The following is a 12,645-nucleotide window of genomic DNA, read 5'->3' as shown; positions in this document are numbered from 1 at the left end:
CTTGCACTTGTGTTACAAAATTGCAACAACTGTAGGGCATGAATCATTGGAGGAAGGACATTGATATATTTGGGGTATTTAAGCACCTGTTTAGACATTATCCAGCTGTGCTTCCCATTTCTGGCAGCAGAGCAAGATGCCTGCACAGTAGCTGAAGTATCCTAATCCTAACCGCCTTCAGCAGGTGGGTGATGCCTTCTTTGTGTCACCACTGGGGAAGTGGTTGGGACTGCCACAGCAGGCCCCAAAATTTCACTTCACCTCAGAGATTTGACCGAGTCAGGGATGAGTTTGTGCTTGTTAACCTTTCTCATCACAAAATGGTTGGGGTTAGGTAAGAATGATAGGATTTCTGCTGCTGTTGGCCCTGGCTGGATGCTGCTTCATTCCACATTCCTGGATGTGGCTCGAATGGGAGATGAGGTGAACACATCAGAGAACTGCATAGTTGAGGGCTCTCTGGACAACCAAATTGTTACTGGGACCTCATAGGCCCAGGCAAGGCAACCAGGTATTGGCTGAGTTGCTCACAAATTAAACCTGATTGCACAAGGATGGTCTTAGTATGGAGAGGTCACCACCAATATTGGCCCTTAAGGTACTGAGATTACAACCATTGCTCTTATGGGCAAGTGTCTTAAGAGTATGAAATGGTACACAGATGCTAGTTTAGTACCAGGTCAAGCAGACTCCTGATCCCTTTGGTAGAACTCCACTTACCTGTTCAAGAATCTGCTTGAACAGTAGGTGCCTATACACAATATGTTAAGACACTCAACTGTGTGTTTCTTTGACCCTGAGCGGAGACTTCTTCACAACAAACCAATCAAGAAGTATGAGCTGTCAGCCAGTGGAACAAACTGATACATCATGTGAATTTTCCATCACTTGAAGTCTTCAGACATCCTGGATTGTTATCTATCAGAGATGCTCTAGTATATTCTGCACTGGGGGAGGGGTTGGACTAGATGACCTCAGGGATACTTTCCAACTATATGATTCTATGAAGTGGAGAGACAGTCATGCTGAGCCAAGGGTAAAGAGAGCTCCTGGTTATTGAACTGACCTGGGGGTGGGGTGGGGAGGGCTAAGGCTAAGCTATAACCAGGAGGAGGGGTTTGGGCACTCCTCCACTAATAGCAGCAGCCAGAAAGTGGGATTCTTCTTGGTAGGCCAATTATGCCAACCTCAACTTGGGGCAGCATGTTTGGTATATTGGCAGAGGAGTGTCAATCTGTTGGGTCAGACAGCAGTGCAGAAGACTTTATTCTTTGCTACCTGAGTGAGCCAGAAGAAGATGAGGAAACCCACTTCAGTTTTGGAATGATGATGCCAGGGTCTGAACATGCTAGGTAATGATAGGCCACAAGTATATCTCTTGTTCATCAAGCAGTGTCCTAAGAGGAAATTCTCCAAGTGATGTGACTATACTCGGTTATGTTGGGATACTGACTTCTTTAAGAGGATTCTCCTCTTGCTGGACTTCTCTGCCACTGGACATAGACCGAAGACTAGCTCCTTAACACCAGGTTGCTGGTAACAGTCTTTCCACTGCCCAAAAGTGAACAGTGTAGATGGCTAACAGCAGTGAGTTCTGCCCTAATGCACCCATTTATCTGTGTCATACTCTGAGCTCTTCATTTGCTCATTGGAGTATGCCATAATGCAGACTGATTTAATTAATAATAGGCCATCTGAGAAACAGGCACAGGGACAACATGTAGAGACCCTTTTCCTTGTCTATATTTTATCACTTGCCCTAGGGGTCAAATTAGGCTCATAAGTGCAAAGGGATAAATATAAGATAAAAATGCATGAAAAAGCATTTGATAGTATAGAGTCAAATATAGTTGTAAAGGCCATAAGGAATCAGGGTATTGGTGAAAAATACATCCAGGTATTAGAGAAAATAAATTGTTTGCTCAACTAATATTATGCCATTTTACCAGCCAATTAACAGCTTTTCGTGACAGTCTTTCAGATGCTTGAAGACTACATCAATGTCTCCCTGCAGTCTTCTCCAGGCTAAATGTATTCAGTAACTCCAACTCCTATAAGTTTTCTTTCCAGGTCCCTACTTACCTTGTTTGCTCCCATTTGGACATTCCTTAGTTTTTCAATGTTCTTCTTAAAGTATAGTGTCCAGTGCCCACCTTAGGAAAAAAAGAAGGGTGTCATGGTGGATTATTCCCTGTGGAGAACAACCAAGGGAGCTGTGTGCACGTCCTAGCAATGACTCTGAATGGCAAAAAGAATTAAAACCAAACTATAAAATTAATCAACAATCCAGATAACAATTGTCCAAACTAAAAAAAAATGTTCCCAATTTACATCAGGAAAAAAGCAACAGTAAAAAGCAATTAGCCAGCAGAGTTTGCTTAATCTCCCAGTCCAAATACCTGGGCAGGTGTATTGTCTTTCAGATGCTCTTGTCTAGGATATGATGGAAAAGTTGTCAAGACCTTCAGACTTGACAACTCTCCTTTTTTCCTGAGTTACTCATGATATAATAGATAGGCTGCCTGGTCATTCATACCAATGGTATTTAAATTTTATTCTAAAATCTAAGCATCCTTAAATTACCTATTTATTGTACCTACTGTACAATAACTAAAGTCTGTGCCCAAGCCACGAGGCTTCATTATGTTCAGACCCAACAAGAGAAGCAGGTGATTTACTTACTTAATAAGACTTTATTGTATTCTCGAATTGTATTTGGTTGTTTTAACATTTATGATCTCGTCTTGGACTGTAATAAAATGTTTGTTCAAAGCCAGGGAACAGTAACTGTCCTTGCAGTTTTAATGTGGGACATTAAGGTAAAATGGTGGATTTTTCTGACTTTGCTTGCTCTCTCACCAGACATGACAAGATGGCAAGAAAGATACCCATATGTTTTTCTCATTAATATGGCTTAGAGATGGGGAAGGGGTGAATTCTGGCAGATGACTAGAGTGGTAGGTTAGCCATCTATCAAATGTTTTGCCATTTTGCTTGGGTGTGTTCAAAAAGAGTCTGATTATCACTTAATATTAATTGATGAGCTCCTTTTGGACATGGAACAATGCTATTTTGGAAAAGTTCTGAATCTGTTTCCAAAAGGAGTCTATCACCTGATAATCAGTTTTGAAGACCTTGAGACAAAGCATTGGTAACTCTAACTTTGGCTTTTTACTTCTGTGATTTGTGTATGAGCTCTGCTAGGACCTGCAGAAGAATTAAAGGGCATTTTGCTCTTCATGTGATGGTAAGAAGAGGATCACAGTCCTCAAAATGTTTGTTTGAATAAACATCCCAATGATTTCAGTAATTGAGACTCTGCTGAGATGTGAGGAACTGAAAACAGGAAGCAGGCAAGGCTGCTTCTCCACCTTTCCCAGCTGCCTCTGTGAAAGCTAGGTGTTTGCTTTCTCCAACTCAAGCCAAAATGGCCATGGAGAGAAGTGCCAAAAAGCCAGAGAGGAGAGGCTTGCTCGCAGCAGTAGCCTCCAGGAGAAACTGGGTGGATGCCAGGCCTTGACAAGGTCATCGCCAGCAGTGCTCAGGCATCATTCATATGTGCAACCACAGTTGTGATGGTGCTGGAAGAAGACATAGGCATTACTTCTAAACTGGAATAGCTATATTTGAATGTAGGCTGCCTCAATAGTGTGCTGGGGATGAGAAGGGAGATGGGCGGTGATAAAAATTTGATAAATATAAATCCTTTAAAAAGAGTTAATGAGGCCTTTTTGTGCCACAGTTAGCAGGATTTTAAAACATTCTATAGTTTTGATGAAAAATGGCTGCACAGTCTGAATAACTTCTAGTTGGTAGCAAAGAATTGTTCTGTGATTTTGCTCCTGTCTAATGGTTGTCCATTTTTGCAGCCAAAGAAGTTTGTTCTGAATCCCATTGTTTTCTTTGTTCAGAACATCCTAAAACATTTGGATTTTTGTTTAGTTTAAATGTACAATAGACAATTTTTTCCTGATTTTGTTTTGTGCAGATCGTGGCCAGCCTGAATTTCCAGAATGCTATTTTTTATTTCAAGTACAGAACACATTTTTTGTTTTATGCGTACTCTTACTCTTAAACATTAACCTTCTCTGTTCATCTGGAAGGGAGGGGGAATCATTATGGGGAATTTGATAGGATGGTTGGACTTTTGGTGGTAAAAAACAGATTTGTTGGGTTGTTGGAGAAAAAAACAGCAGGTTCAACTCTGAGTAAAAAAGTACTTTTAAATAAGAGATCAAGTCAAGGGCAGTAATTCAGAAATTGTTAGCTTTGGTGGATTTTTTCAAGTTTTCCCCATATTTCATCCTATTAATTAATTAATTTTATTTATTAGCACAATTTTTAACCACGTGTTCCTGGCAACATTCTACAGTGTTGTCAAAACTGTTTCCTAAAATCTAGTCCTAAGAACTATGCATGATAGGGCATAGTTCTTTGGGTTTCCTCACTTAGTGTCATGAGTAAGGATGGCGAGCAGGGGGCTCCCATCCAGGCTGTAAAGCGCATGCATAGTACTGAGGAATTAGGTATCCATTCAAAGAGACACAGATCGGGCCCACCTTAGCCTTTGGGATTTATATGTCTGGGTTTTTCCCACGCTTCTTCAGTTTGTTAGGATTTTCTGTTATGTAGCAGTAATAAAACACTAGAGACCTATTCCTTGTCTCAGCGTGGTTCCTGGCTGTTAGGACATCAATCCTAACAAACTCCTACTCCCATCGAAAGAGGGAGGAACAAAGAATTTAAAGGGGAGACATTTGGAAATGTCTTCAGAAAACCAAGAAATTCGGCTCGCCATCCAACAATTGGCAGCAGCCCTGCAACAACACCAACAACAGGTAGATCTACAGATTAACACATTACAAGCTGCCATGCTACAGCAGTTACAACAACCAGCTCCGATTAACCCACAACCGGCGCCAGCAGCAGCAGCAGCAGCTCCGCCAGTAGTCTTGAGATCCCAGGGCAGTCTACCAGAGAAGTTTGGAGAAGAAGCAGGACAGTTGAGAACCTTTCTCACACAGTGCACAATGTTTTTCGACAGCAGACCGGCAGAGTTTCCCACAGACAGAACCAGAGTCACCTTCATCCTAAGTCTGCTAAAGGGACCAGCAGCCAAATGGGCTATTCCCATGGTGGAGAACAACGACCCGATTCTCAATGACTACCAGAACTTTTTGGCAGGGTTCCGAGCACACTTCGACGACCCGATCAGAGAGGTCACTGCCAGCCGGGAAATTCGGAAGCTCAAGCAAGGTAACGAGGGTGGGAATCTACATTGCTGATTTCAAGTTGTTAGCAGGAGATCTGGACTGGAATGAGAGTGCATTAAAAGACCAATTCAAACGGGCTGGATGAAGAAATTAAGAATGAATTAGTGCGCCAGGGAACACCAGCTAACCTAGAAGCCTTATATCAGTTGTCTGTGGTCATAGATGCCAGGCTAGAAGAACTCAGACAGATGCAGCCGGGGAGAAACAGGGCCCTCAAAGCGTTTCCAGGATTTCCAGCTCTCTCCGTAGCCTCCACTCACTCAGGACCAGAGGAGCCGATGCAGATTGGGGCGAGCAGGAGGCTTATTTCCGAGGCTGAGAGGCAGAGAAGGAGAGAGAGAGCCCTCTGTTTTTGCTGCGGAGCCCAGGGGCACATGGTGAGAGCTTGCCCAGCGAGAAGCCAAGCAACTTCAGTAAGACCCCCAGGGCAAGCAGCTGAACCAAGAGCCACCTCCGCCTCTACTTCCAACCAGGGAAACTCCGTCGGTCTCCCTCCACAGAGCTCAGCAGGGAGACCATCAATCAATTAAGAAGGGCTCATTCCGAGGATTCCAAGCAATCCTTTTACTACTTATAATGCACGTAAACCCAGAGCACCAGGTCAAGCTAGAGGCCCTTGTGGATTCTGGAGCTTCCACCAATTTTATTGATGTACAGACTGTACAAGACTTCAACATCCCGACCATAGAATTGCCACGTCCCATAGAAGTGGAGACCATTGACGGCCAGCCCCTCAAGGCAGGGCCAATTAGAAGGTTCACAGAACCTTTGCAACTAACAACGGGAGACCACACTGAGTGGATCCAACTTTATGTTACGGCATCACTTAATGTGCCTATAGTCCTGGGCACACCTTGGCTGAAGATCCACAACCCATTGTTGAACTGGACTACGGGAGCAATCTCCTTCCCAGCTAAGGAATGCCAGCACCACAAGATTCAAGCCGCTCTCCTCTCTCCAGCAACCAACGAAACCACAGAAGCAGGGGGGGTCCAGTTGCCAGCCAAGTATGCAGATTTTGCAGACGTTTTCAGTGAACGAGGCCACAGCACTACCCCCCCATAGGGACTGTGATTGCACCATTGAGTTGATACCAGGAGCCAAGATTCCAGCAAGGAAACAATATCCCATGTCCCCCAAGGAACTAGCCACCTTAAAGGATTACTTGGATTCTAATCTCCAAAAGGGTTTCATCCGACCATCTACTTCCCCAGCGTCTGCTCCTACCTTCTTCATACCAAAGAAGCCTGACCCGTTGGCACCGGCAAACCAGGAGGCACCCATGAGAGTGGTACACGATTTCAGTTCCCTCAATAAACTCACAATAAAAGAAAATTATCCCCTCCCGCTAATATCTGATCTGCTGGATCGCTTACAGAAAGCACGCATTTTTATTAGGTTGGACTCCAGGAATGCGTACAGTCTGATCCGGATGAAAGAGGGGCATGAATATCTGACTGCCTTCGATACCAGGTTTGGTAAATTTGAGTACCTTGTTTTGCCCTTTGGCTTGTCTAATGCAGGAGCCATATTTTCCCGATTTATGAATCAAATTTTCTCTGATTTACTATAAGTATCTAGTCATTTATCTAGATGACATATTAATATTCTCTGAGGATGCTACAACTCATGTAACCCATGTACGTAATGTCTTACAAAGACAGAGAGAGAACAAGCTGTTTGCCAAGCTAGAGAAGTGTGCCTTCGATTTAACTGAATTACATTTCCTGGGCTATAAAATATCAACAGAAGGCATATCCATGGATCCTTCTAAGGTCCAGGCAATTCTTTCTTGGCAAACCCCCGAAATGTGAAAGAGGTACAAAGATTTCTAGGGTTTTGCAATTTTTACAGGAGATTCATAAATAAATTTAGTGACAGGGCTAAACCCCTCACACAACTTTTGAAGAAAGGATCAAAATTCATTTGGGGGGAGAGAGAGCAAGCAGCCTTCCAAGAATTTAAGCAACTCTTTGCATCCCAGCCGCTTTTAAAGCACCCTGATCCCACAAAGCAATTCATAATGCATTCAGATGCTTCTGATATTGCCATTGGGGCGGTGTTATTGCAATATACAAACAAAACCAAGAATACGTTGCTTCCTTGTGCCTTTTTTTCAACCATACTCTCACCAGCAGAGAGAAACTATGATGTTTTTAACAAGGAGTTGCTAGCAATTAAAGCAGCATTTCAAGAGTGGAAGCACTGGCTAGAAGGTGCAACCTTTCCTGTGAAAGTTTGCACTGATCACAAGAATTTACAGCTTCTACAAAACACCAGATCCCTCACCCCATGCCAAATCAGATAGAGCCAGTTTTTCTCCCGTTTCAATTTTGTTATTTCTTATGTTCCCGGGGCGCAGAACTGTTTGGCAGATGCCCTCTCTCGATCCATCCAGGCAACCCCCGCTACTCACCAGGAGGTACAGGCTACTATATTACAACCTCACAATTTTCAGCGGTCTATGAGGGGGAGCCAGACAGAGATTTTAGCAGCAGGCAGACAAGCAGAGGACCTATTTACAAGAGTCAGAGCTCAGCAACAACAGGACCCGTATGCCAGGGCCAGGATGGATGACCTCCAGAGGGACCTGCAAGACGCTGCCTCCCCATTTAATGTGGAGGCAGGAATCCTCTGGCATAGTGGGCGATTATACATTCCCCCCTCATTGAGGGAAGAAGTACTGAGACTTTGCCATGACCATCAAACGGCAGGCCATGGAGGTGTTTTCAAAACTCTCCATAGAGCTCTGAGGGACTACTGGTGGCCTAAGATGACTGCAGACATAAAGGGTTATGTTGCTTCTTGTCATACCTGTAGATGAGCCAAGCCTCTCCCAGGGAAGCCCACAGGACTCTTGCAACCCCTACCCACCCCCAGTAGGCCTTGGGATACAATCTCCATGGATTTCATCACTGATTTACCCCCGGTCCAGGGGCTGACTTCCATACTAGTGGTGGTAGACCTTTTCACTAAAATGGCGCATTTTATTCCTTGCAAGGGCCTCCCATCTGCACAAGCCACAGCGCAGTTGTTCATGGACCATGTTTTTCGGTATAGAGGCATGGTAAATCACTTGGTGAGTGACAGAGGCCCTCAGTTCACTTCTGGAGGGCCCTTTTCCAGTCATTAGGGGTCCAGATCCACCTATCATCATTACATCATCCTGCTAGTAATGGGCAAGCTGAGAAAATTAACCAATGGCTACAGCAGTATCTCAGGTGTTACACCACTTACAGCAAGACAATTGGCCAGCCCTGCTCCCCATGGCAGAATTTACTTATAACAACTCTGTGCAATCCTCTACCAAGATGTCTCCTTTCCAAGCACTCTATGGGGTTAACCCTCGGGTGTTGCCCACCTCCTCCCAGCAGGGAGCTGTTCCAGCCGCGGCTGATTTTCTTAAAGAGCAACAAGCCGCACAGGAGTTGTTAAAGGAGCAGCTGAACAGGGCAAAGAGTGCTTACAAGAGAGCTGCAGATGCTCACAGACAAGAGGGGCCAGCGATTGCGGTAGGAGACAAAGTGTGGCTCTCTACCAAGTTTTTGAACTCTACCAGGCCCTCCAAGAAGTTGGACTCTAAGTTTGTGGGCCCTTTCACTGTGGTACAGCAGATAAATCCAGTGGCTTATCGCTTAAAGCTGCCAACATCCATGAAAATCCATCCAGTCTTTCACAGAGCCTTGCTAGCCAAGGACCCTCCCCCAAGTGCCTTACGATCGCAACTGCCCCCCCACCTCCAGGGAGGGGGAGGAGGAATACGAAGTCAAGGAAATTCTGGACTCTAGGAGGAGGGGAAGGGGCATCCAATATTTAATACACTGGAAAGGGTACCCTGAGGAAGAGCGCACATGGGAGAATGCCAGAGATGTACATGCACCAATGCTGGTTCAGCGATTCCATCAGCTTTTCCCTCACAAACCCAAGCCTCTCACTCTACCAGAGATTCCTCACTTGGCTGAGCAAGCAGAGGAATTCGTAAGTTTTCCTTCCACCCCCGCCTGAAGCCTTGACTCCAGTTACAGAGGAGGGGGGGCCGCAGCCCTCCACCTCAGGCGTGCGTTTCCCAGGGGGGAGGGGGGATGACTCTTCTAATTATCTAGCTATTTTCCAGCAGCGGCCACCAGCAGCGTTATCAGACCTGGAGAGCAGCACTGATTCGTCCTTGGAGGAGTTTTCCTTTGAAGACTTTCCATCGTTGCCCAGTTCCCATGGGACCTTAGAAGGAGACGTTGAATCTTATCAAGCCTCTGGAAGGGAGGGGGCTGAAATGGAATGTGAATCTGGAGGGGAGGGTGATGTCATGAGTAAGGATGGCGAGCAGGGGGCTCCCATCCAGGCTGTAAAGCGCATGCGTAGTACTGAGGAATTAGGTATCCATTCAAAGAGACACAGATCGGGCCCGCCTTAGCCTTTGGGGTTTATATGTCTGGGTTTTTCCCATGCTTCTTCAGTTTGTTAGGATTTTCTGTTATGTAGCAGTAATAAAACACTAGAGACCCATTCCTTGTCTCAGCGTGGTTCCTGGCTGTTAGGACACTTAGAGTGGCTTACTTATAGGACAAAAGCTTACTTCTTAACCTAAAAGAGGTAGAGACTACTCCCCTAGGGGTTACCCTTTTGGTGTTGGTTGGCACATGTCTAAGAAAAGGGCTGGAAATGCCAGGGAAAAAAGGCAGAGTGAAGCTGAGCCAGAGACCAAAGGCCCCCACATCATCTTATAAATACTCTAGTCTTCTCATAAGACAACACTGTTGGAGTTGTACTTGTTCCAGCCCTCCCTTCAAATAACCTATTTTAATTTTTATTATAGAATTGAACATCTTCTCCAAGGAGGACGGGATCCATCAAAATTTCTGGAATGGCAAAAACAAATGCGTGGGAAAGATTTGGACCAACAGCTAACAGAAGCAGAATGTAGGAAACTACAAGGAAAGCTAAGCTATGAGGAAGCTATTTTAGCACACCAATACTGCATTCAGGAAAACAAAAGAAAAGCTGAAGAGAAGAGGGAAGAGGTACTGAGTGCTCTTCAGATTTTATCTGGGCTTGATTTGTATATGAGGATTATAGGTGATAGATACATTATTAGATTATAGATTATCAATAGATACATTTGGCAGAATAGGCAAGAAAGGAGTTTAAGAAGATTCTTGAGGTATTTAGGAAAAATAATGCTTTTCAAAAGATTTCCTTTGCTCTTTCAACTGCAAAAGGGTGTGTGAGCAAAGGCTATAGTGTGTACTGCACTTAATGTTTCTTCACAGTGTGAATAACATGCAGGTAACTAGGCAATCTCCCTCTTCCTATTCACAGTGCTTCTGTCTTGTTAGGATGCAGTTCTGATTTATCATCTCTAGTGAAATTCATTGCTGCATCTAGATATTTCTTCAGGGCTTGTATATGTTTTGCTTTTTGAGATGATAAGAGTTTGGTATCATCAATGTACTGATAACATCTTACTTCAAGTCTCCAAATGGTTTTGTATACATGTTGATCAGCTTCTAGTCACTTGCTTTACAAAGTTTTATTTTGTTTCTTTATACTTCCTACTGTTGCTGCTCTTTTCAGAACAAATTATTTAGGGAAGAATAAGGGTGATGCCTGCTAAAAATATAAAATACAAACTACATATGCATCATAGGTGTGGGAAACTGTTTTGCATTTTAGTATGTGTATTTAGGTTGTAAGCCACTCTGGATCTAGAAGATACGGCAGCACACAAATTTGAGAGAGAGGAAGAGGAACTCAAGGTACTATACATAATACCCCCTCCTCCATTTTTCAAGAGGGTAATATTGAGAGGAGAAGTACTGATGGTGATTGTCATAATTAATCCGAAAGGAGGAAATATGGGAGATAGCTAAAGAAGCACATGGCTGGAAAGTTCTATGATTAGTCCAGACTTAAAAGGATGCGTATAGAGATTAAAGAGAAGGATGTAGAAGCAATGAGAAATAGTTACTTGATCTGAATTTCATTCCTGGTGACCTTTGGGTAATCACTTCTATTACTCTTCTAAGGAAATTCCAGTGATCACTTTAATCTTACCCATTCACCTTATCCATTATTTTCCCTTTCTTCTACTGCCCTCAACTTTGCTAAGCATATCATTTTTTCTAGTTCAGCTTCTACTCACACCACTTGCCCAGAGTATATGAGTTTCTGCTTGCTGATATTGATTGCTCAGACAGCCTTTTACTTGGTCCAGAACTGATGGTTCCCTTTGCAGTCCACAGTACATTAGTAACCATTTACAAATCCATAATTTAAAGGTGTTTATCTTTCTCTTACTCTTTCTCAGTATTCAGCTTTCACAGCCATACATTATACTGTTTTAATTATCCTAATATTTGTTAGCTTCAAAATAACTGTATCTTTTATAAACTTGTCTAAATTTCTTACTGTTTTCCTCCATAGAAATAATACCACCTTACTTCTCCAATACATTATTCTTCTTCATCTATCCTTCTTTTATCTTGGTATATATCTCTGATTTTTTTCAGGCTCTCACATGGAAAATTGAATGGTATATAAAGTAACTCCAACATCAACCACTCTCCCAGAAAATTTTAGGTTTTCATTCAAAGATGAAAAATTTAACTGAGTTTGTCTGCACCCCCTGCAAGCCTTCACACACAGTTCATAATAGATTTGCAGAGAAGTTGGGATGAACTTGTGTTTGTACCTTCCTTCTCACCATTTAACCTTTGAATGTGAAAGCTGTAGAAGACTGTTGTGAAATAATTTGAAATAACCTTTTTTCCCAATTAAACTTAATAGATTTATACCTATTTGCTAACTTGGAATTTTGTTCGGATTTTAGAAAGCAGAAATGCGTCACCAGCGTGCAGAAAGATGCCTTCAAGAAAGGAAGGAGAAAAAAAAAAAGATTCAGCAAGTGGCAGAGGGACATAAAAACATGAAGCAAGCACAAATGAAACTCCAAAAATGCAAACAGCAGATAGGTATTACTAGTGTCAGATCTGTAAAGTTTTGACAAAGTTGTTTAGTAACTGGGACATTCATGAACGAGAGGAACTATTAAAAATGTCATTTCATAAGTATGCAAACAAAACCTTTTCTGCTATATTTGCGAAGAAGCTTATTTAAGGCAATTTCTTTGCTGTGGCATGGGAAGGGTTTTTTTTAGAGTAAGCAATTGATTCTTAAAAGAGAAGGGACTGCTAACAAGAGTGAATGATGATCTTGACATGATCTGGAAACTGCTATTGCCTATTCCTTTTTTTAAAATTTAAAACTTTATTAAATTTTCAACATATAAATAAAAACTAAAAAGAATGAAACAAAAAGCCTATAAAGAAAGGAAAAGAAACTAAAAAGGTGTGCAAATATAAAAAAGAAAACTACT

The 12,645-nt window shown here is 42.9% G+C and overlaps 1 protein-coding gene across 2 annotated transcripts in view; it reads left to right on the top strand.

Moving 5' to 3' along the window:
* CFAP99 (cilia and flagella associated protein 99) overlaps positions 1–12,645 on the top strand; it is an 84,202-nt gene that overhangs the window by 48,796 nt on the left and 22,761 nt on the right. For both annotated transcript variants that reach the window (XM_063304638.1, XM_063304639.1), the window contains exons 11-12: positions 10,087–10,291; positions 12,100–12,241. In XM_063304638.1, coding sequence (XP_063160708.1) covers positions 10,087–10,291; positions 12,100–12,241 — 347 coding nt within the window. The remainder of the gene's footprint in view (positions 1–10,086; positions 10,292–12,099; positions 12,242–12,645) is intronic.

This window comes from Candoia aspera, chromosome 5 (assembly GCF_035149785.1).
Source record: "Candoia aspera isolate rCanAsp1 chromosome 5, rCanAsp1.hap2, whole genome shotgun sequence".
Lineage (NCBI taxonomy): Eukaryota > Metazoa > Chordata > Lepidosauria > Squamata > Boidae > Candoia > Candoia aspera.
The sequence above is the reverse complement of the archived record's forward strand: the minus strand, read 5'-3'. Positions and strand labels throughout refer to the sequence as shown.